The sequence below is a fragment of the Corapipo altera genome, unplaced genomic scaffold (assembly GCF_003945725.1).
Source record: "Corapipo altera isolate COAL_440 unplaced genomic scaffold, ASM394572v1 1b, whole genome shotgun sequence".
NCBI lineage: Eukaryota > Metazoa > Chordata > Aves > Passeriformes > Pipridae > Corapipo > Corapipo altera.
In genome coordinates this window covers 2,577,333-2,602,309 of record NW_020884881.1, presented here as the reverse complement: position 1 = coordinate 2,602,309, position 24,977 = coordinate 2,577,333, and the positions used below count along the sequence as shown (strand labels likewise).

Here is a 24,977-nt window from a genome sequence, read left to right as displayed (position 1 = left end):
TGGTCTTTTCTCTATAACGTGGAGCATATGAGAAATGTCCTGTGGGCCTGGATCAAACCACACGGTACTGTGAGTCAAGTTGTTCCATTTGTGACTGAGTTTGTTTGGCTCATGGAGCTGAAGCCTAGGCAGCTTTGTAACCTGTGTTCCCAAAAGGAGCCAAAGCAGAATGATGGGATTATCACATAAAACAGCACAGACTTTGTTTCATTTAGATTGAACCCTGAGCCAAATTCAAGCAAAACTAAATGTTAAGAGGCACTGAAAGTCCTGCCTACTGCTCTCAGTTGCAGTGATTTTTTTCACGCACATTAAAGATGTTTCATTTTCAAGTTGTTCTGTTACCAAATCACAGTGATATATCTTCACATTTAAAAGAAGACTTTCCATTGTGAAACTTTTTCTCAGGTCTTCAAATAGCTGCTATTTAGAAACTCTGAGTCAACTTTTATGAGCTTAATATTATCATTTGGAGAGAAACATGTAGCAAAATAAATGTAAAAACAGGATTACAAATTTAAACATTATCAATGAACATTTTTAGTTTTGTTGTCACATGAGATATAAAAATTTTGTGGAAGATAATTCAAAATGTTTTTGAGAAACAATATAGACCTGTCTTCTGATTTTGTCTGTAGTTGTGTTCTAGTGTGATCATATTTTTGATAGGAACCAGCCAGATCACTAAGGACAAAGTACATATCTGCAGTTGAGCCTGATGCCCAGATTTTCTGCACAGGCAGCGAGGAGGTGCTTGGCCAGTGTGATCAATTTCATAATAAGTACAACTTATTGCACCCTAGGGTGTCCACTGCCTTCTGTAGCCTATAATAGATGTCTTGAGAGACTGCCTCAGACACAGTTGCCCACAGGTGCCTACCTAGTATCAAGTAAAATTAATTCTTTCTTCTCCTCAGAGCTTTAAAAATTTATTGAGACATGTGTAATCTTGTTAAATATTGAAATAAATAAATACCTTCCTTTGAGAATTAAAGTGTGGGCAATTTGTAGATATTTATAACAGTCAGTCAGGTGTTTAGATATGTAGGCTGAAATCCCGATCTTGTTAAAATCAGTGAGACTTCTCCAAATATCGGTGCAGGCACAATATTGTTCGTATTTAATGTGGTCCAAACGCAAGCAGAGACCTTGGTAATGTTGGACCTCAGCTAAAGTAAAATGTCAGAAAGGGAGTACTAGATGTTGAGCTGGTTTCCTAACATAATATGTTGTGCTCCTTTTGCTTAAGAAATCAGCTACCTTTTCATGAAAATAATTGAGTGTTTGAAACTATCTTAAAGGAGATTTAGATATATAGTTAACCTCCATTGTCATAAACGGGACCTCTCCAGGAGGAGAAGTAGTTACTACGTTTTTGTAGGCTGGAATAGAATGATACAGCAAAACAGAAAATACAATGTGTTATGGAGCAAGTCTGTTTCTGGATGTCAGGCAACATGAAGGTAAATATGAACTACTGTTCAGAATCTGAATACCAAGCTAAGTTTAGTTCCCCTGATTCGGCTGTTGCTCTGCTGGCATCATCAATTTCCTGGCTTGTAGTACAGTGCAGCCAGGTGTTCAAATTCACTGAAGGCCAAGAATTGCTCACTTAAAGAATATGGAAAGTGAAACCTAGGCAATGTAACTTCTATTCTAAAGTAAATACACTGTGTGACAGGTATAAAACTGCTGAACTAAATGGTATTTCTCACTATTTGTTTTTATTCTTTTTTTCAGAAGTACCTCAGCTGTAGGGCAAAATACAAGGACATAAGCTTCTGACTTCCTTTTACCATCAGGACCAGACATACTACCCTACACAGTCAATTAAGAGCAACTGAAAACCACATCTCAGAAAAGCTGGTCAACCTGTTACATCAGTGGACATCTTTTGTAAATCACATTTTATGTACTTCTGCTGAGATCCTTTTTCTACCTACCTACCGCATGGTTCTATATTACTTATTGGGCACTGATGGTAGCCTCCAGAAAGTGCAGCTTCAAATGGTCAGCCTCATTCTTTAGCAAGAAGAAAATCTGGATACTGGATAGCAACAACGTCTTCAGAGAAAATGGTATACGAAGGGAAACGATTGATTTCCTACCATTGTTTCTTCCTGTTAACAGCCAAATTCTACTGGATACTCACTCTGATGCAAAGAACTCATGGCCAGGAATATGCCCACTCCATCCGACTGGATGGGGACATCATCTTGGGAGGACTGTTCCCTGTTCATGCAAAAGGGGATAGAGGGGTGCCTTGTGGGGAGCTCAAGAAGGAGAAGGGGATCCACAGACTAGAGGCAATGCTGTATGCAGTTGATCAGATTAATAAAGACCCTGATCTTCTTGCCAATATCACCTTAGGTGTCCGGATCCTTGATACATGTTCCAGGGACACTTATGCATTGGAGCAGTCCTTAACATTTGTGCAAGCATTGATAGAAAAAGATGGTTCAGACGTGAAGTGTGCAAATGGTGACCCACCTATTTTCACTAAGCCAGACAAGATATCAGGTGTGATAGGTGCTGCAGCAAGTTCTGTGTCCATTATGGTCGCAAATATTTTAAGACTTTTTAAGGTAAGGAACATCTTCTATCTTTCTTTTAAATTTCAAGAAAAATGAAGTAAGTGAGCTGGTTGTGTTGTGTAACCTTCATAAAAGAAAGAACTCTACCACATTCAGAAATCTGAAATGGCTGGTTTGCCCTTTCAAAGCAAAGAGGGGAAAAATACCCCAAAGCAACCCTATTTTAAGGTCTAGAATGTTTCTTTGGAGTTCTAGGCAACCAAAACTCATTTTAACTCTTTAGGGATTTGTATCCTTATTTTTTGACTACTCACATTTACTCCATATTTAACATTTATGCTCATCAAGATTATTTTGGGATTGATTCCCAAATTTCCGAGAGAATGAAATATAAGATTTTAACACAAATACATTTGTAGGAGGACCAGATAATTTCCTTACCTAGAAAGATATGCCAGTAGCAATCTGGTACTATTGATGTACAATGTCTAACCAAATGAAGTGTACTGTAATACCTTTGATTTCCTTGAAATCTTAACCTCCTCCATATTTTTTACAAGATGATATTTTTTTTCCAGACTTTATTATCACCTTGTAAGTGATAATTTTTAGGCAACAGTTCTGACATTTCCTTCCATGTACTTTATTAAGCTCAGACATTCTAAATAATGGAAAAGTAAGCCTGCCACTTTTAAATTTGCTAAGTTAGATAGGAAGATGAACACATTCTGATCAATCAACTTGGATGGAAGAAATCAGGCAACAGATATTTAATTTTTAATCCTATGCAATGGCAAACAGACGATGGTAAGTTGAACACTTTTTTCTGTATACAGAACGACTGTAACTTTTGTCTGAATCTATTAGTGTCCTGCCACCTACTGTTCCTTCCTTCGATTCAGAAACCCTTCCTTATTTCATACAACTTTACAACCAACAAACACTACCTAAAGACTATTTCTTTGACTTTGGTGTAGAAGATTCTAGTAATGTTAAATATTGCTCTTATATATTTTGAAAAGTGTTGCACTTGTTTTCTAATTGTTGTAACTGAGAGATTGATTAGTAGTAAAGAAAGATTGGTTTCTTTTTTAAGGTTTCTCACATCAGCAAAGAGTATTTCAGTCATTTGAATGGAGATTTTTTTTCTTCCCTCTGGCTCTCCCACAAAGGGTATAATGATGGATTTACAGTTCAGCGGAGGAGCAAAATGTCTGCTGTATTGTGGTCAGGTGTTCATTTCATTCTCAAAACTGATCTGCAGCTGCAATTACTGCACAGGTCTGAGAGTAGTGGACTTGTTCCAGTCCTATGTTTTCCATGTGAGAATCAGGTACGCAAAATTGAGCTAAGATTTAAAAAATATTCTACACGGAGAAAACCTCTGGAGTTATGCCTGGTGGGAAGACCTGTCTTTCCTGGGAGCAATCATACATGTTGTGGGAGGTGATTAATTTTTATTTCACATCCTTTTTTTAAGTTGTGCTACCCTATTAAATAATGTATAGTTCTGAAGTAATGATAGATGGAATGGTCAGTTTAAGAGCCATTATAATGCAGGGCCACATAGACTATGGCTTACACCCAGTTTTGAGTTGAATACAATTCTGTAGACTGATTTAAGAAACTAAGCCTTGTAAGACATGCATTAACTGTGAAATAAGAGCAGCAAGAAGGAAAGAGGCCTATGAATTGTCTAAGATAGCTGCAATTTGTCTTCTGAAACCTTGACAGCTACCTTCTGATTTACGTTATGCAATAAAATTGCAAATAACGTTCTACTGCAGTCTTAATCAATAGAAAGCCATGTGATATCCCCTCTGGGGAAAGATCTTATTTACCCATTTAATTGATGTAACACAGCTGCTGGCAAAAGGAGGAGACATCTTTTTTAGTTTTAATTATAGATCCTACACAAATATTCTTAATAATGTAAAAATATGACAAATTATATGCTTTAATGTCTGATGGTGGACCAGTATCTGAAATCTGTTTTTACACCTTCCTCTCAGAAGTGGATCTCTTCATGTGTAAAGGCTTCTGGATAAGACCCTTGGTTAGCAACGCTATAGAAACCATTCACAATGGTTATCGTAGAGAGGATTAGGAAATTAAGGGTCATTTGCCAGAAATACAGATGGATAATCCAGTTTGGGTTGTACTCAGACCAAAGACAAGCTGAAATTCTCAGCTGGTGCATCTGTACAGCTCTGTAGCTGAGGACCCGGACCTTGGCCCATGCTCACAAAGGCTCCAGGTATTACTTACCCCAGCTGAGTGACCAGCCTTGATATATATCTAGATATGTCAAGGCTGGTCACTCAGCTGGGGTAAGTGCCTGTACTTTCATAAAGTCAGTGATCGCCATCATGCAAATGCCTGTTTCCATTATATCCAGAATGAGTGTGATTTATCCATATTTCTGTCTAACAATTCTATTTAGCAAGTTGAACCTGTAACTGGAAGCTCAGTAGTGCTTTAATACCTGTTCTGAAGTTCCTGAATGTCAGGGCTACATATTTTTTGAGAACGCTATTATCCAGTGAAATTTTAATCTGATGAGATTGTGTGAAGTATATTATATCATTCAATGTGAATACACAAAGATATACTGAGAAATACTATGCTCAGCAGCTTGAATTTTTATGCTGCTATTTTTCTTTTTCTTGCCATTTTTTTTTCTTTCTTTTATTGATTTTACAGCAGAAAACATACAGGTCAATAGTCCTATCTGATGATCTGGTGGATAGCATAAACTGATTGATAGTCATGGTATTCTTTTATCTAAGTGTTTTCATGAGAAGAGGGGAGGGAGGCCACCACAGAAAACAGCCTTGATCTATAGACTTTTTTCCTGATCAAATGGCTTGCCTTGAACTCTTCTCTCTCTTTTCTCCTTTTTACGAATTCTGACGTACACTGCTGCTTAGCAGGTGATTTTCTGTAGGTCTTACCGTTACTAGATCCAAAACATTAAGGTCCAAATTCAGACAGACTAAATTTCACCTCTTGGTGGTTTCAGACCTTTCAGAGGCACTTTACACACAGAAAACACTGGGTTATGGAATTAATTGCTGTTATGCCTTGATTATCGAAAGGTGGTTGTTTTTCATCTTGTATGACTCTGGTACTTGGTAAAAAAAGTTGCTTATTAAACTTTCAGAACTTGGAGCTGGTCTTGCTGCAAATGCAATGGAAGAAAGGCAAGCAGAAGACTATGCTAGGTAGTAACACAGCCACTGCCCACTTAACCAGTTCATCAGGGATCTCAAGACAGATTGTGCCCACTTGAATTTGCTGGCTCTTAATTTTAAGTTCTTTTTATCAGTGAACATCAGGAGTGGGCTGCTTCACACGGCAAATAGAGACAAGAGGCCAGAGGCTGACAGAATCTATTCAGGAGCTGGTTGTCTCTGGGTAGCTTTCACAGTCACAAAGACAACCTTTCTACTAACTCAATCTGTCAAAATATTACTCTTATATCCTTCCTTATATTTATTTTACTGAAATTCTGGTTTTCTGTAGCGTGCTCAGGCATGACTAGATGGTATTCTTTATCTTATAAGTGTGACGCTTATCAGGGCTGCTTCAGGGCTGCTTCCCACTCCCCAAAACTTGGCATGGAGGAAAAAAGAGACTCTTTAACCTAGCTCAACTCATGTATTATGTTCCCTGTATTCAAAGCTTCTACTTGTTTGATGTCTGAATAACTCATGTCAATGGTTAAAATCAGTTTATGCTAGTGTCCTCACATCTAAAAACCTCATACTATTTCTGAACTCCTTGGTACACTCCATCGGTCACCTTCACACATCTTCTAGCCAGTGTCACACTAGGAGCAGCCTAGAGATGTTGGTTTGCATGCAAACTGAGAGGGGTGGACAGTATGTTTGGTGGATTGTGATCTTAAGGTTTTATGTATATATTTATGTATATATTTATGTGCATGTGTACAAAGCTAAAATATTCATCAACAGTTTTATTCTTTTCCTTGCTTTGCTTTGCCTTGCCTTGCCTCATCTTCTGTTTTCTCCTCTTTTCCTAAGGCTAAATTACTTATTTCCTCTTTTTGGTCAAACTCCCTTCTTGCTGCACCGCTGTAACCCGCTTTAATAGCTGCTGTCTGATGGGACTAGTACTGCATTCACATTTGCTTTATACATTTCATACACATTTACTTCTTCAGAAGTACAAGTACAAATGACATTATGGAGCTACTCTTTCAACTTTATGGCAACCATCCAAAATGCAAGGGATAGTTTCTTTCAGTAAATTTAGAAGGGAATATATTAGTACCAGCATTTTGTTTATTTGCTTTGATTGTTTCCTCGCCTCATTTTGGATCTTTGGCTGGCAGCTTTGTGCAGTTACCAGGGCTGTACCTGGATGATGCTATTTTTATGCTTAGTTGCAGGTCTTTTTATATTTGGCACTTTTGGCACTTTGGCTGCTTTGTGTTCTAGACCTGCGTGAAGAAGCAGACAGGCCTCCCAGAAATGAGGGCATTACTGTTGTACAGAGGCTAACCTCTGAACCTCATAAATGCAGGGCTACGTATTTAAATTGTGGCAATGGAGTGCATCTCATGTTTGAAAGGAATACGATGCAAATAAAATGTAATAACATCTTACCACATAATTTCAGAGATCACAAACATATTTTTGTGAGGCAACCTGAGCCATACACAGATCCTGATCCTGTCTCTATATCTATGGAAATATTTGCACCTCATGAGCATTACAGACTTCAGAGGCTCTAGGGAGATGCAGAAGCCAGTCTGTTCCGTGTCTTATTGCAGGGTCTTTCCATAATGGAAAAGCTTTATCATATACTTTAATGAAGTGAAGAAGGAGCTCAAGAATTTTACACAACATATTGGTGTTCATTAATAAAAGAATGTGCTACATTGATTGGAATATATTCATTTTCTGTTCACTGTGTCATGACATGTGTCAATAACATTTGCTGCTGCATGGCATTTGAAATTTGTAATAGGACGATTTTTTTCCTGGTGATTAAAACATATGTGGAAAATTTTGTGTAAAGTGTGAAGCAAAATTGCTGTTAGGGAGAATACTACTGAAACATTTTGAAATCAGCTCTTAGGATGAACAGATTTATTTTACCTTTGCTCTAGATAATATTTGTACTTGAATAATTTTTAATTATAAAAGGAACCCATTGCCAATATGTCCCATTCAATTTTACAGCGTTTTTTTGTCGCGCTTAGTACAAGCACATATCTGTTTAGTGCCTGAGCATCTTGTCTTGTTGGCTGGAAAATACCTTTATTATAATTTCTTTTTTTTCATTTTTTTTTTTTATAATTGAACTTCTTTTACATAGAAGATACATTAATATTTCTTTATATTTCCATGGCCGTAGACACTTGGTTATGCAAAAAAACCCCTTTTAACTCAACCATGATTCTTCTGTCAGCACTAGGTTAAATGTTTTGTGGTTGAGAGAGGCAAATGCCAGGTCAACACCAAGATAAAATTATAGGTACGAGAGACACTTTGCTAGTGTCAATAATTAAACAGTTGCCAAATTTTTTATTTGCAGCCAGAGGAAATAATAGGTTTTCAGATTCTGTGAAAACTGCTAGCACTGATTAGCATCAACTTTTATTTGTGCTAAGCTGTTTGAGGCAAGGGAGTACAAAAGCAACTTGATGCATTCATTTAGTATTTTACAGTATATTAGTTCTGTAACTATTCCTCTAAAGATTTAATAATTTTGGTCTTCTAACATTCCTAGATGAAACTATACCAGTGGTTAGAGCAAAGGGGCAATCTGCTTTTCTTTGTTATTTTCTGTATTTGTAATTCATTTACTATAAGGCTTGAGAAGAATCTCTTGTCCTTTTTGTGCTTCTCTTTTGTCATTTTGATTTGCTTGTGTTTAAGCATTTCACGGGAACAATCGGAAGCTTGATTAATGTTTTTTAAATGTTTGAGATGTCTCCCCTCCTTTTGTAAGCATGCTGAAGCTGTCTAAAATGTTGAACTCATTCCATAAGCACAGTACATGAGCACCTTACAAAAAGAGTGTAGCTGTGAAAGACCAACAGCCTGATTTTCTTTCTACTTCCCTGAGGGCAGTTTGGTATATATATATATATATACACACACACATCTTTCCCTCACACGAAGGAAACTGCATATGCAGAGAAAATTGTTTTATCCTTTCACGGATGAAGTTTTTCTGAGTTCCTACCACTGTATTAGGGTTGTTTATATATGACAGTGGTCCCTGAATTATTTGTTAAATAATACCTGTAGTAATACAGATATTAGTCATAATTTCACAAGTGAGAAGAACAAAAGGCTGAGAGGAGCCTAGCAGTTCAACAGGAGCTCACTTATGCACAGAAACACAAACTCTGCAGTGAGGTTTTTTAAAGATCTTGTGTTAATAGGAGACACTTTGTCTGCCAGTAAACAAAATGTGCCTGGTATAGTTGTCTGGCACCTGGCACCGAGGCCAGCTGACACAGAAAATCCATACCCACATCATACACTCCTTTATTCCTCCAAATCATGGGGCTTCATGGAAATTACCAGAGGGGAATGATTCCTGACCCATGCTGACTTCTGAAGCCTGTCGGGAAATTCTAAGACTTGGCTGGCACAGGTCGTGGCCGAGTTATGGACTGTCCTGACAGTCTGACAGTGGAGGCAGCTGAGCTGTTGCTGAGAGATGTGCTCTGAAATGATGTGATTAACCAGTGTAGACATTGCTGCTGATTTCTTGGGACAGAGCTCCTCTACTCCTATGTCATGCTGAAGGGAAGCCAAAACACTGTAAGGATCATTGATGCTGTTTCAGTGCTTTTGTACAGCAATGTTAGTTGTATTAGCCACAATGAGAACCAAATTAAGTCGACCCTTTCCCTTGGTGTTTAATTTTTTCAGTACAGTGACAGTACAAGGCAATATGAATAGTCTTGGTTTCTGACTGTCATCAGAAACCAGGCACTATTGTGTTACAGCCAAGTGGTAGGTTTTGGGGGTTTGTGTATTTCTATTTTCATTATTTTCCCTAAAGCATATTGTGCTTTTAGGATTAAACTGGTTTACAGTGCTTAAATGTATATCTTTGTGTTTGCTAGCATTTATCAGAGAAAAGTAGTCATCCAAACAAAAGTCTTACTGAGGGACACTAATTCCACAGGAATGAATTAAATAGCCAAGAGCAATATGCTCCTCTGGGCTGGAATATACATATGCTCCCAGCAAGATGTTATGTCTCCTATTCTTCTGACAGGACAATTAAGCATTTAAGTGAGGCCTTAAATTAGGAGGCTGTTGGCCCTTGGCTATCTGTGCCCTCAATAGAGAGAATAAAATGCTTTCAGAAGGGGACTGGATCAGGCTATGAGTGTTGATGAATCTTTCATGTTTGAAGAAAGTTTATGTGTTGATCCATGCTTGCGCTTGCACTTGCACCAGACAGAACCTCTTCTAGCTGGAAGGCTTTGGAAGCCCTGGAGGAAAGTGATAGGTGGCTTTATAAGATTTTAAACTCATGTAAAGGGTGGTACCAGTTTCTTAAACCTTTTCTTACTTTTCTTTGGAAGGAATCTTACTCATCTCCTTTTCTCTTCCTTTTCACACCTGCTCTATTTCTCTCTTGTTATCTTAAGAAAAGCTACTTTTTGGCCACTGTTCCCAGTATTTTTCAAGTGACTATTTCATTCTATAGTGTCCAAAGAAAATTTTTTTCAGACGTGCTGAATAAACAAGACTCTGACTGGGTCTCGGTTTCTGTAGGTTGTGAGTATGAGCAGGTCAGCAGGAGGAAGAGCTGGAAACTGGACAGCTTAGGAGAGGGACTTATCTGTGGGGGTAACAGGAAATAAAGGAACTGCTTGTTGAAAGACTGAGCCCTAAAGGGACAAGAGTCTTTCTGTTTTTTACCTCACTGCAGGATTTCTTGTCTGGCACTTCAGATAAATCCTGGGCTCTAACTCTTCTCCGACATAAACTATTCCTGATAGCAATGCTGAGATATGCCATGGTATTGTGAGATCCCTCTTTCTACTGTATCTCTTTTACAGCTTGAGACTGTGGGACAGGAGTAAAACTGATTTCTCTGAGCTGGAATAATTCATCTTTTGAGTTTTGGTTTATGTTCTTTCACAGAAGGCGCCTCCAGCATTTAGTTACATAGCAGTAGTATTTGTAGAGGCTGATCTGAATCTTCATTCCTTCTTCACTGGTGCATTTATGCAGATGAGTCTTCTACAAGTTGAAAACTAGAAAAAGGATGATAGTCCATTTTGGGTGTCATTCTATGAAAAGTGCCTAACAACTTCCCTTAGATTTCTACTTTGATAGTGGCTCTGTCACATTTAAAATACCATCACAATCTTCTTCCAGGCAGGGCACAATTTTGTCAGGTAACATCATTGTGTTATGGTAACATTGATCCCCTACAGTCATGGTTACTCTTATTCAGATAAATTTTCTTTGGTTTTTGTTTGCAAAGTACTGTGAAATATTAAGATATTAGTGAAAACTTATCATCACAGTTGTACTTAGGCTATTCACTAGAGAAACATTTCAGAGAGCTTGTGAATCCTGCAATAGTTTAGGCCTGACACTTCCAAAAATGAAGCCCGAAAAATGAGCTGAAGAAAGGGCTGGCTACACTACAAACCTAACACCTCAAATTCTACTCATTAAGAGGAGTTAGTAGAACACAGACATATATAGCTAGAGGTAGGATACTGTTTCAGGAATGAAAATATGGATTAACTATTGGGAAAAAAATATTGCCAATAAGTACCCTGTTATATGTTGTCTAAAGTTTCATCCAGTTGCGTATTATGAGAAAAATGCCAAATTTCCTACTTCATAGCTTTCTGAAAATTAGGTTGGATAGAAGTATAAAAATATACATTTATGTATCAGTAGGGAAATTTTCTAGGCAAAGTAGCCAGTGTTTTCCTCTCCTAACTTTGATGATTCTGTTTATGATTCTTTGCATAACAAAGCACAGAATTTAAAAGTTACCAGCTGCTATATTTGCTTTCCAAAGTGTGAAGAAAACACGTATTGTCCTGAGGATTAGAGAACTGACTCTCTTTGTGCTCAGTTCAGGCAGAGCTGAAATGTTTGTAATGAAAGTTAAAGCTATTGAAAAGCATGAAACATAAAAGAAAAATAATGTGTTTGTGTCTTCTTTGTTGGACAGGATTTGATGAGGCCCTTAGAAAGTTTTAAGTGTAAACATTTCTCTTATTAACAAGCATTATTTTGTGCATGTTTTAAACCCTTCCACTTGCAAATCCTAAGTGCAGTCAGAGCTGTTGTTTCAGCCCACTGGGAACTGTTTTGCCAAATATCATCTGAACACCAAAAACTCATCATCTGTGAGATGGTTCACATCTCCAGTACTGATTGAACAGCATTTTGGAAACTGGATGTGTAAGGCATTTGAGACTGCAGAGAAAAAATAATATCTTTAGGGCTAGTTTTGGAGAGTGGAATAAGATGGGAAGGTAACTGTGCTGTATATGGGAGCATGGAAAGCTTGCAGTTGGAACAGATGCTGAGAGTGCCCTGTGACTCAAGGTATGATTTCCTGCCATTCCTGCCAAGTTTCAAAGCTTGTGTTTCTTTTTTCTCTCCTTATTTCTATTTTTAGGCTGAATAGCAAAGAACTTGTGCTTCAGGAATGAAGATTCACCATTCCGGTTATACCTATTTTACTGTATCTTTGCATATGCATCAAATAATGTTTGATTCTGGAGTGCAGAAGAGAATGAGAGTAAAGATGTAAAAAGCTGATGAAAATGCAGGGTATTTTTGGTACGGATCTCATAATCACTTGGCTCAATGGCAAGTTGCAAAGCTTTGTCTAAGTGTGACAGTCTTCCCTTGCTATGTGGTAGTGCCCGTTGAAGCCTTACATCCTTTGTCTTGCCTCAGCATAGATTTTCTCTGTGACCTTGGGCAAGTCACACAGCAGTGAATCTTCAGCCTGGTGGCTGATGCCCGTGGAGTTGGGTGCCCAGTGGCCCTGGAGGACTGATGCCCAGGATCCCCCGCCCCTGCTTCCCTGGTTAGAGCACTTCTGTGGCTGAAGGGATTTGTGAATATAAAGGCTCCTTGATAATCAGATATAAGAGTAAGGGGTGGGGGCATATAAGTACTTCAGATAGCTAGTTCTTAACAAGAGATTCCTTGTATCCTCTTACATAGTTCTCTCCCCTGGGTTTTGCTATGAAAGGAGATTATCCAACTCACAGTATGATTTAAATATGCAAGTCATAGGTCTCAGGAGCAAGTGGTGAAGCCTGCCTGACCTGTAATCAGAGGCTGTACATCCCCCTTAGGAAACCAAGACAGTCAAAGAGAGCCCCAGAATCAGGAAAAAGTATTTGGATTATTGCCCAACAAAATTAAAATTGTTAAAATTTATACCTGCAATCTATATTAGAGAAATTGGGAAAAAATGAATGTCTGTAATTGTTATGCCAAAGAAAAAAATTAAGTAGTGTAGGATGAAAAAAATTGGGATACGTTTGTGTGCAAATGTATGTTCTACTTAACTGAGTGGATTTGTTTTGTTCTTAAATGCTTGAGAAGAGAGACAGTCAAATTAGTTTTGTAACAGACTTGCTAGCTGGCAATTATATAGTTTATTTCTTGGTGTCTTAGGAACCATTTTTTTGTTTGTTTAATTTTTCACGTTGATTTCATTAGAAGTTTTTTTACTTATCTTTAAATTGAGTAAAAATCCCTAAGAATAGTTCAACTTCTGTCAGCTGTGTGGTAATTAGCTACCTCATCTATTTATCAGGAGTGGATCAGAAACTAAGAGAAAAGCTGATTCCTAATGTTAAATTTCCTCCTTTTCAGTTGTTTTTAATATATTCAAGGTATGAATGCAATATTGTGAGCTAGGGTGTGCAAATAATTAGTCAGTTTGACAGCTAAACTGAAAATAAACATTCATTTTATTCTTAACCAAAATGATCATGTAGAAGTGGAAGGTGGAACTTAGGGGCTTCTTTATTTGGTAGTGCTTTTTTTAAAAAATTTTTTGTTGTTATTGTTTTGTTTTTGTTTTATTTTGTTGAGGAAAGCTTTCCACAATATTCTCTTTTGTGTTAAATGATAACTCATATTTCATGTAAAACAAAATGTTTTATTTCTATTTTGGAAATTTCGTAGTGTAAAATACAAGTGATGAGTTTGAAATTACAGTCTTGGGTATCATGCATTAAGTGCTGGTGCCCCTGTTTCCAAACTGTGTTTACGCATGGCTTACACAAGGCTCTTGGGCAAATTCTTCTTTTGGATTCAGAGAAGGGTATCAAATATAGCTTAGGAGATGGAACAGTTCAACTCTAGTCCCCACAGCAACAGACAAGACTGCTTTACAGTAAAATTAAGAGTTCTGGTCACACGGGGTGAGAGCTCTGCAGAAACAGGGATGCCAGGGCACCCTGTATGTGCTGAACTTCCACTTTCTTTCTGCCAGAACAGGTCTTATCTCACCAGTCTCCTGTGTGCAGGACTTTCCCTGGAGGTCTCTAATATCAGAACTGTTTGTCAAAACAGGCCTGTAATTGTGCATCTTCTTGAAAACTCTTGCCCGCTTTTCTACCTCTGAACAGCTGTATGCACATTAACACTGCTGTTGCCAGATGTAGTCTATTCACTGCTGATAAGCTTGCACAATGGGAACATTATATTTCATCCATGCTACAATTCATTAAATGTTCATTAGAGTAATGATTTGAACTTAGCTATTCCCGTTCCTTGCTAAATACTGGACTATGCAGTGAATTACTCTCAGGTGGGTCCAATGGAAGTTTAATTGTTTATGGAAACATGAACAGCTTCAGTAGGAGAGACTTTCATGTCCCAAACCCCTGTAACTCAATGGTTAGTTGTTCCCAGCTGAGTACTCTAACTACTAGGCTATTAAGTATAATTCAGGCAGATACTACAGCCTCATTTTAACTTTTGGAACATATTTGTACATTGAGAGGATAAATTACAAAAAAGAAAATGACAGATACGCATGACAGAGACCAGTACCAAAGGAAAAACCTTCAAAGAAGTCCTGCTGAGTGCCATGGGGTGACCTAACAGTAAAGAACATTTGAATACTGAAACATTCCTTTATATGCTTTAGCCATGAATTTCCAAGCTTTCTATTTAAGATTAAGTCTTGGCCAGAATGGTAACGCAAAATTTATCTCACCCCTGTCTTCATCTGCCTAGTTTAACACAGACCTCAAGGATAGACCCATGTATTCACCTGAATGGCTGAATCAACCCACATGAGTCTGAAGTGCAAGTGGACTTTGGAAGTGGCTATCTATGTTTGTTAGTCATAGAGAAAGACGGAGTGATTTCCAAAGACTAGGAGTTTCTAACCACCTGCTGCTATCTCATTTCTGAGCTGTCTAAATGACAAGCAGGTCCTTCAGTATCTAGGGTTGATATCTCTGCAGTGCAAAACCTGTGCCATGAACTGTCTTATTTATTTACTCTCATAAAATATAGATCGTTTTTGTCCTTGACATACAGGTTTGTAATTATTTTTGATTTGCTTTACACATAGGATGTTATAGAAGGAGTGTAGATATTTTTGTTTTGAATATAGAAAATTGGAGGACACCCCCACAGCAGTGATATTTTTTATCCTTTCTTTCTTCAGGATATTGTGAATATTATAGATGCTATAGTTATTTAGGTAGACTGATTCATGATAATAAATAATGTTGTATTTTACTTTACAGCTCCTATTTGCAGTAGTGCTCCAGGCACATCCCTAAAAGTACTACAGATAATTAAAATATTAAAACACACAGAAAATTAACCATAAAAATAATGTCAAATGCACAAATAAAACAAACAATTGGACTATGTTGGGAGCTCACAGCCAACATTTCTGCAAGTCATAATGAAATTATACAGTGGTTATGACTTTAGCTGGGACACTTTTCAGATCCACTGACTTAAAAAAAATGGAGTTATGGAATTAGATGTCAATATATATGAATTTACCTGATTTAGTAAAAGCTTCTGTTGTAAAGATTAAGGGGAAACATTATATTAATAATTATTCCTACTTTGTAAGAGCTGAATTCTGCACTCCCTGCACCATGTCATGTGAAAAGGAGAACAGTAAATGACAGCAGGAGCCCGAGGTTTGAGTGCAGGCAATGCTCCACAGCCCCAGTTGCCACCCATGGCAGTGCACTGGGGTGCCTGAGAACATGAGAAATGCAATGTCACTAGATTGAAGTAGCTACACATTTGGAGAAGTAGAGCTGCCCTGTGCTTTGAACCAGCTTATGTATATGCTGCTATTAGCATCAAATTTTATCTGGCAGCATATCTAATATGGTCTTTGCTTTGGCTTACAAAAACGAGCCATGTGTGCTCTTTGATGTGCTGGAGCAGCTTGCCCTAAGCCAACAAGTTAAAAGTCATTCACCCTGCCTACAGTGGCAGGTTGTCCTTAGTGTCAGGAAAGCCTTCGGCAGCTGAGCACTGGCTTTGCAGGAGGGAGGTCTGAGTATCCTGGGCCAAGTGTTCTCTCATGGGCATAGGCTCGATTTCCATCCATAGCAATGAGAATGTTTGAAGCTGGTTTACGGTCATTGACTCACTGAAATTTAGTACAAAATGACACATGAAAGTTTCCTCTTCCTTTGGTTACTGATAGAAAACATTACAGAATGGCATAAATTAAGAAGCATTTATTGCTACTTTAGAAAAAAGTGAAATGAATACTTTGGTTTTCTCATCTCACAGGCCAGTGTAGAAGTTTGGTGTGGCTGATGATCATAGGAGTGACTTGAAAATTCTCTCTAACAAGCAAGTGAACAAACCTTGATAATACTGCAAAATGCAGCTCCACACTAGAAAAACTCAACAGCATTGAATGTATTTTTAAGCAAAGAATTATCAAGTAGGCACCAGTAGAAAAGCAAACTTAGGAGAATTCTGTTGCTGGTAAAACCAAAAGTAACATTAGTTCCATGTGTCTTTGATCATTTTACAGTGCCCCGTATGTTTTTTTTTTTGTTTTGTTTTGTTTTTTGTTTTGTTTTTTTTTGAAAATGATTTAACTTGCCATAACTGATGTCTGAACTGGCCATCTATCATTGCACAGTTTGTTCGCAGTGCTTAGGAATTTAACACCCAGAATGACAAGTGTAATTACATGCTTCTGAAACATATGCCATAATTTATGGCTATTAAGCAAGTATAAACAAGAGATCAAATCCTAGTATAAGCAGTCATCCAAGAAATCATCTTGACATTTTATTTCATTAAAATCTTCCTTTCAGTAAGACAGAACTTACCTGCGTACCACTAACAGCCCATCTGCAGATACTCGCCAATTATTGCGTGTTTGCAAAGCTAAAGGTCAGGTACATGCATGCAGTTAACCTTTAATTTTCAGTTACCTATTGCACATGTAGTTATGTAAGTGTTTATCATGCTTATTATTATCCCTTATTATTATTACTATTACAAATCTCCCACAGGTGACTAATATAGAGGATTTAAATAGCAACAACCCTTTTCACCTGTTTACACTGTGTGTTAACATTCATTGTAATTTCAATCAGAAAACTGAGTAAAAAGGCTCAAGCCCTGCAGAGCTGGTGGGTTGTTTGCTTGAGATCCTACTAGGAAGAGGAGCAGAAAAAGAGGAGTGAGGTGTGCTGGGGGAGGTATCCACAACAAATTGGTGCTGTATGTGCTAGGCTAGCTGCTGACATTGAGCATGGGAGCAGGCTGGGCACTCAGACTCCCAGTTGGGATCTTCCCCATCCTCTATTTTAACTGCAGTGCTGAGAAAGCAATAGGTTTGCTAATATTGTGTAGATTATAAAGTTGATTTTTATTTCTTGTTGTCAGGAAATGTCTTTGTCTGCCTTATCCCTTCTGCTAAGCAGTGCTTTACTCCATGAATACTACCAGGGAACTAGAATAAGCCAATATTTTGAAAAAAAGAGAAAAAAAGATGAATCTGGCAACCAGTCCCTGCCAGGGGCAAAATAATGCAACAACTGAGATAAATCAATATTAATGTACAATGAAAGTATTGTAATACCAGCCTGTGCAGAGGGATAGAAAATAGGTCTTGGTAAATAAACCTGAATATCTTAGCAAGACTTAGAGTTGTAAAGCTAACAGTGCTGATTTTTGTAAACCTTGGTGCCATGTGTCATTCTGTGAGGTACTGTAACCTTACTTTAACCTTACTTTATCTAATAAAATCATCGTAATTTTTTTTAATTTATTTCAGTTTTTTACATTAATACCAGTAGTAGCTTGGGGTTTATCTGGATAAGCTTATGATCAGGGATATGAAGGTTCATGGGGAAAAGTCCTTCTCTGCTACCTGCTGCTGATGTTCTTATGTCAATGCCTGTCACAGTGAAGGAAATGTTTTCTTACCAGATTGTCAGTGCTTTTCTACAGCCACTCTGGGTAAACCCCCAAATTGGGGGGTTGTTGTAGGAGTTTTCCTTGAACCTTTTTAATTATCCAGCTTGTTTCTAAGGTTTTCTTATAATATTTGTGACACATAAACAGAGCATGCTGGTGGAAGCTAAAAATCTCTGTATTTGCCAGGAGCTCTCTGATGGCCTTCGAGAGAGGTGAGCAGTGTGGAGGAAAGGAGAGAGAACTGCCTGTGAAAGGTGAGGAAATAAGACTGTGTAGGAGAGGAAACCTACAGAAAAATTACAGCAAGCATATTTGGTCTCTGTTGGTTGTGCTATCTTACATTCGTGTCATCAGCTTGGCAAGCTGATACTGGTCAGTTGTATCATTTGAATGTATTGTTTTCCTGTTAGTTCAGTCACCTAAGCAATTTCAAGACATACACATTGAGCCAAAGAAATAGGATTTGTGGGTCAAGATTATTTGTGTTCTCTGTGTTATGATCTGGTTATTAAAATTGTTAGAAATGCCCCTACCTGAATTAAGATGCAAATGAGACCAGATGCTAAAGGCAATAGTATGGGTTTTATTTAATGGCAAATGTGAGGGAGAGAAAGAAAGGTAGAAAGAAATGAAAAAGGAGGGGGAGAAAGAAAGTGACAGAGAGATTAAAATAGAAAATGTATCACCAATCCGTGTAACCTGGTGGTATCCCATCAGTCCAGTTCTTCTGGTCTTCTTGGTGGTGAGGGTCCCACAAAACATGGGGTCTAGTGGATTAATACACATTCAGGAGATGCCCGGTCACCTCCCCCAGGGGTGTGGGGGGGAAGTTTAGCAGTCTCTTGTAGCAGGCTCTGGATTTGTTGCCTCACTTGGATCACGTGCAGTCCTCTGGTGGTGGAAGGCCTCATGAATGAGCTGGGGAGGCGCCTGGGGGGGTCTTTGATCAGTTATCACCCCTTCTCAGCTGCCTCTTTCGTGAATGTTCCATGTGTGTGTGGTCTTCCCAGAGCAGGGGGGAGTGTTATTCCTTGGTTTGGTGTGGAGAGATTTCACCATCATGCACCCGAAACCTTTCTCCTCCACCACCCCCTGAGCCTTGTTTACTTCTCAGACCTGAAATGATTAGACAATAGGTTTATCTCAAGTCCCCCTTCACAGTCCAAATTCCGGTCAGGCTTCGATGGTCAAAGATAGGCAGTTACTTCCTTGTAGTTTGACAAAAAGTCTTTCTATGATTTTGACGATGTTTTATACATTACCAACATTTTAGTCCATCAGAGTATGCTGCAGTGTAAAATTGCCTCTATAACTAAAAATAATAATTTAGCAAATACTGATGATCCAGAAGTTGTTTCTAGAATTGTCCTGTAGTGAACCTGATCAAAACCATGATGATTTATCATGAGATAGGAGAACAGCTACTGCTTAGTTTGTGCTTTAATCCTAATGATCAGTAGCACATACAAGGTTGAGAAAGAGTAGTCAGGAAGAATATTTGAAAATTAGTCATAGAATCATAGAGTATATTCTTGAAAGTTCAATAGATAGAAGGCAAAATTGTCAGAGCATGGTACTGTTGGTACCACTGCTGTTGCAGCAGGAGGCTGACAGAAGACGTCTGTTTCAGCCTGCAACCACCATATGAGCAATACTAACTTACTGCTACAGTATTGTGGCCTGCAGGGTCCTGAGCCAGAGGACTATTGAAAAGATTAATTGACTGGAAAGCATTTGGCACCTGAAATCTATCTCTGCTGTTCAACTTTCAAATAGATAAAATCTGAAGCTCCTTTGCACTTGAAATGTCTTTTTGGGCTGGAAACAATCAATTTCCCCAAGTACACAGAACGTGTGCTTGGTTATAATAAAACATAGTATTATAAAGGATGGCATGAAATGGTGAGATACAAACTCCCATGGTTAGTGTTTATTTCCCCACACCTACAGTCTTGAACAGATGTACTAGTTTTCAGAAAGTTATTTTCTCTGAAATTTCCTACATTTATTGGACATATTCAAGAATAGCCTAGATGCATTCAAGAGTAGCATAGATGCTATTCTTGAAAAGGCTATTAACATCTTTGATTATTATTCCTTTCACCTGGGAGGTTTCTGGCATATGCAGTGTAATATATAAATAATCGTGATTTGTGAAACGAATGAGTGATTACATCAAAATAAAACAAACGGATTGTAAAACTTAATTACACCCCCATAAAGAAATAAAACAGACCCTCACAAGGTCAAGAGGCCTAAAACCTCCTTGCTATCCTAAGAATGAAACATAGTAGAACTTTAAATCTTTAGGCGCCTGTTCGTCCAAGAATATATGAATTATGACTGGTTGTAGAGGTAACCCGTTTAGCTTCAGCTGTAAGAAAACCCATATATTAAATACTTAGCAAAAACCTGTAGAATGTATATGTATATGATATAATTAATATACATGAAGTAGCTAAGATAAATGCTAAATGTACCCTGTAGTAAGGGTGTGCAGATTTGGGAAACTGGTCCCATTTCTGTCACCCAGCCGGCTTCTTGCTTTTACCGTATAATAAACTATTATTCAAAACTTATAGAAACTCAAGACTTTGTTTATCACATGCAGGGTGATGGGAAGATAGGGGATTATTTGCAAAAGTCACAGTCCCTCTGCAACTTTCTTTTATAAGGGAACAAGCATTATTAATATTGCCATCTTAGTCCATTCCTTGTAAGATAATAATATCAGACCTTTTCTAGTGTCATGAACTTTACTGAAACAAACAAAATTTGCTTTAGGAATCCCTAGCTTTAACAAAGCCTATTCATTATTCTTTAGCTATTCTCCTAAAAGCTGTTGGCTTTTAAAGTACTTTGTACCACTCTGGAATTGGCTGCAGAGCAATCAAGCGTGGAGCAATTTGCTATAAGGCTCATTACTTTTTCAGTTCTTTGAGATCTTTCTCAGCTACACCTCCAGTATGCCCCAATATTACTTTTAAGTAGTACATGACCCATATTCTGGGTTCATCTGTGTCTGCTGCTCTACAGGTTCCACTGTGACCAAGAGTATGACAGTGATCCAGTTTTTCTGTTCAGACCATCATCCCGTGTTTCAGGAGACTCAGAGGCACTGGTGTGTGATAGGCTTCTAAATCTCTTTTGTTCAGTTGAAACAATGTTTACACTTCATGATGATAAACATTGAACCTGGTGGGTAAGGAGGACATTGGTCACAGACAAGCATTCTTGAGTGCTGGGGGACCTGCTTTTGCTCTTGTACAAATATGGCAGTCAAAAATCTCCAGACTCATTGTCTCAGACATGCAGTTCAATTTTTTTTTTTCAATTAAAAAAAAAAAAATTAGGAGTTAAATTAAATTAAAAAATCAAGTATATTAGTAGCAGCCATTCAAATCTGCTATTGAACTATTTACTAAGAGCAACCGAAAACCCCACCCCTCTACTTCATCCTACTTGGTATTTCTGTTTAACTTTTGGCATAACCCAAGGAAATATGTAAGTCTTTATTTCCTGCATACCAACATTTCCTGTCTCTGATCTTCTGTGTGGCTTTTAACGTTTGCATGCTTCATAGGACCCATCTGAATAGCTTGAGTAGCAGAACTTCACATATGATTTATTTTTTCAAGTTTTAAAAATAAACCAAACAAATACTATCTATTCAGTTTGCTTATGGAAATTTATACGTGAAAGGAAAAAGGAGAAATTTCAATATACATGACTAATAAATTAGCAGTCTGTGCTCCACAGAGAAATGGAAAATTGCAGCATTAAATCAATTTTATGTGGTAACATAACGAAACAACAGATTGTTTGGGATACTTGAGGTAACCACCTTTCCCTGATAATATATGATTTTCAATAGCTCTGAGCAACAAATTCTTTATCAAGTTTATAGTGAAAATTTTTGACAGTAGCAGGTGAGGAATTAGTTTTAAGTATGATGTCCTTCTGGTGGCTCATGCTGAGAATGATATTATTTATATTAACTGGCAAAATAGCCTGGCAGCACACAGGCAATTACCTCAATTTTATGTTTAGTGCTCTTCCCATAAATCTGTGTAATGATGGCATCTCTGTTATGAGCTTACATTAACTTACTGGTTACAGTAATTGTGTTGAAAGAAGTAAATGTCCACTCTGTGATGAAGGTAGTACAGTTATGGTATTCCAAATAAATAATTGCTTGAGCTATATATAAGAAGAACAGGTCAGGGCTTTATGAAAGGAAACATTAATTGCACAATTAGGTAGAGCTTTGGTAGTGATTTTTCTTACATAAGTGTGAATTTGTTCTCCATTAGGATTTTGTCTTAAGAAGGTAAAATGGTCACTGTTAATTTCTTTTCTGGCTATGTACTGTCCTCCAGACTGGTGGTTAAAGTCATTAATGAAGGTGAAACAAAATGTGGTATATGTGTCCTTGATCTTGCCAACACTCCTTTATTGCCCATAACAGCTTAGCCTGATATGATCTATTCAGACAAACAGCAGATCTCCTGCCTTTGCATCTTGCTCTTTCGTGAGACATTTGTTACTGACCACTGCCGAATACACACCATTGGTTTGTCCCGATATGGTTTCTTTCTCATATGCTACTGTAAGAGGAACTGCAGAGGTTCCTGTGGGGGATTTATGTTTGGTATGAAGCTGAAATTTACAAGAGTGGATATTCAAAGTGTCAGACCAAGTAATTACTGGAATCACACTCCAAGTACAATTAACTTTGTAGTATGTTAGCTAATATATGTGTTCTTTTCTTACAATATATGAAGTATTTCTTTGGATATCCTGGTCAGGTGGGAAATGGGTATCCTTGTATCCTTTCAAATATTCCTGTATTAGTTAACAGAGAGGAATTGTAGCTTCTGTTGTCTTAGGGGAAAAGTTTAGTTCCAAAAATATTTTCTCCTTCCATGAACATTAGAAATTTATCTTAATGTGCTGACCTTGGTTGTGCACATTTAAAACAGATCCATTAAGGTAAAAATAGCTTTTAAATTATCCAATTTGGTACACTACCTGACCTGCTAAGTACCTGCAAAAAATTAAATCAGGTATTTTCTGTCTGGAGTGCTTTATTATCTGGTGACGAGTGCTTTATTATCTGATAACTGCTTAGGCCGAGCTGTCAATAGGCTTTAGCAGAAAACATTAGAAAAATTCAACAGTCATCAGTCTTAGGCATTTGACCTACAATTCAGGTGTGCCAAAACCATTGCAAAATGAAGCAATGAAGTCAGATTTGCCATAGGCAGGGAGTGAGGCAGACCTCTTGAAGACCCTTTGCGTTGACTTAAAAATAGTGGTGATCGTTTACTTGTGAGTAATTCTGGATAGATGGTTTCTGTGCTTCCGAAACAAATTTGTAAGTGTGCCATTTGAGGAATAATGCAGTTCACGAGTACTATCACTGGCAAAGGCCTGGAGTCCCACCCTTCTAACAAGCAAACACATCGTTTCCTTGCTGATATCCTCAGGTACTTTTCTGATATCACTGCTCTGTTACAGCCCTAGTAAGTCACATCTGTAACTTGATGCAATAAGGTCATTTGGTGTGTCTGGGAATGCTCTGTCATTGCCAAGGGTTATACTAAATAGGCTGGCAGCTCTGGAAGCAGAGTGGGAACTTCAGGTATTCAAAACATGTCAAAAGACTTGGAAAGTTTTTGCTTTTATTTCCTTTCAGCCTTATTGTTCACATGATAGCTTTGGAAAGGGTACAAGCCAAAGATGCTACCCCTCTTTTAGAGGAATGGAAATTCATAGAGATTTTGGTTATGAGTCCAACACTTAAATTCTAGCTGTTACTACTCACTTTCTGGGTGGCAGCTGGCAGGTAAGAGTGAATATCACAGGACCACGTTGAAGGATATGATCTGTATTTCTGGGCAAGGTAGACTCAAATAAGCAGAGGAGCAAGAGAAGATGAAAATAGTGACATCACTTTAGCAGTAAAGAGAGAGGGAACTAATTAAAATCCACACACCTGAGACACCAGAGGATTATTTTTGGTTTAGTCCTGTCTGATAGTAATAATAAAAATGATAATATTATCGGCCCAGTTTCAATGGGAGAAGTGTCACTGTGTCAAATGGTATAGTTTATAAATTAAAGTTACTGATGTTTCTGACATGAGTAAAGTTTTTCCCTTAAAGAGTACCTTTTTGAAAGTAGATTTATCTCTGCAAAAGCAGTAAAACAGATTTTAATATCCTACAGTATTCAGAGATACTGTGAGGTTATTGCTGTAACTTGTTTATCATTTCATCAAGAAATGTTATTCACAAATGTCTGGGCCTCTTCTTGTCAAAGACATTTGTCTCTGAAATAGAAGCACAACAGGACTCCACAGGCTCTGCTTTATGCCTTCCCAGTTTTTAGCTCTGTTATGTTTTTCTTCCTTTCATTTGATTAAATGAAAAAGGCCTTTCTTCCCTAGGAGATCCTTTCCCATAAAAGACCATTTGATTACCTTAAATGTTCCATATTAGTCAAATTAGTCAAATGGCATTACTGCATGTGACTTGAAAAGTTACTGCATTTTCTATTGTTGATGTGTTTTGAGTCTACCAGTTTCATAAATGAAGTTGTTCTTATAGCATTTTTTTTTTTAACAAGTGTTTACTGAGAGACACCAACCCAAAGACAAAGTTAAGGGGAAGGTAAGCAGTAGACAAGCGTCCTTTGACTTGGTTTAAGGTATTGTACAAATAAGATAGGGATAACATATGTGTTACTTAAATTCCTGTAAATCCCTGATGTCCATGTTGGAGCTATGTTAAATTGCAGTAGCATCATTATTACCTTTATATGTCTGTGATTGCAGCCCAAAAGTGCAGACTGGAGACAGATGGTACTAAGAAACAATAAGTAAAAGGTGAAATAGAAAGAAAGTATTGTCTGGAGCAGTGGTTGCCAAACTGGAAAAGGGAAGGCTTTTGAACTGAGGATGGCATTGAAAGTTAAGCAGGTGGACCTTCACACATGAGAAGTG

At 37.8% G+C, this 24,977-nt stretch overlaps 1 protein-coding gene across 5 annotated transcripts in view; it reads left to right on the top strand.

Moving 5' to 3' along the window:
• The window catches only part of GRM8 (glutamate metabotropic receptor 8), a 333,772-nt gene that overhangs the window by 5,157 nt on the left and 303,638 nt on the right, over positions 1–24,977 (top strand). For all 5 annotated transcript variants that reach the window (XM_027639805.1, XM_027639809.1, XM_027639807.1 and 2 more), the window contains exon 2: positions 1,741–2,585. In XM_027639805.1, the coding sequence (XP_027495606.1) occupies positions 2,076–2,585 (510 nt within the window). In that variant the 5' untranslated portion in view covers positions 1,741–2,075. The remainder of the gene's footprint in view (positions 1–1,740; positions 2,586–24,977) is intronic.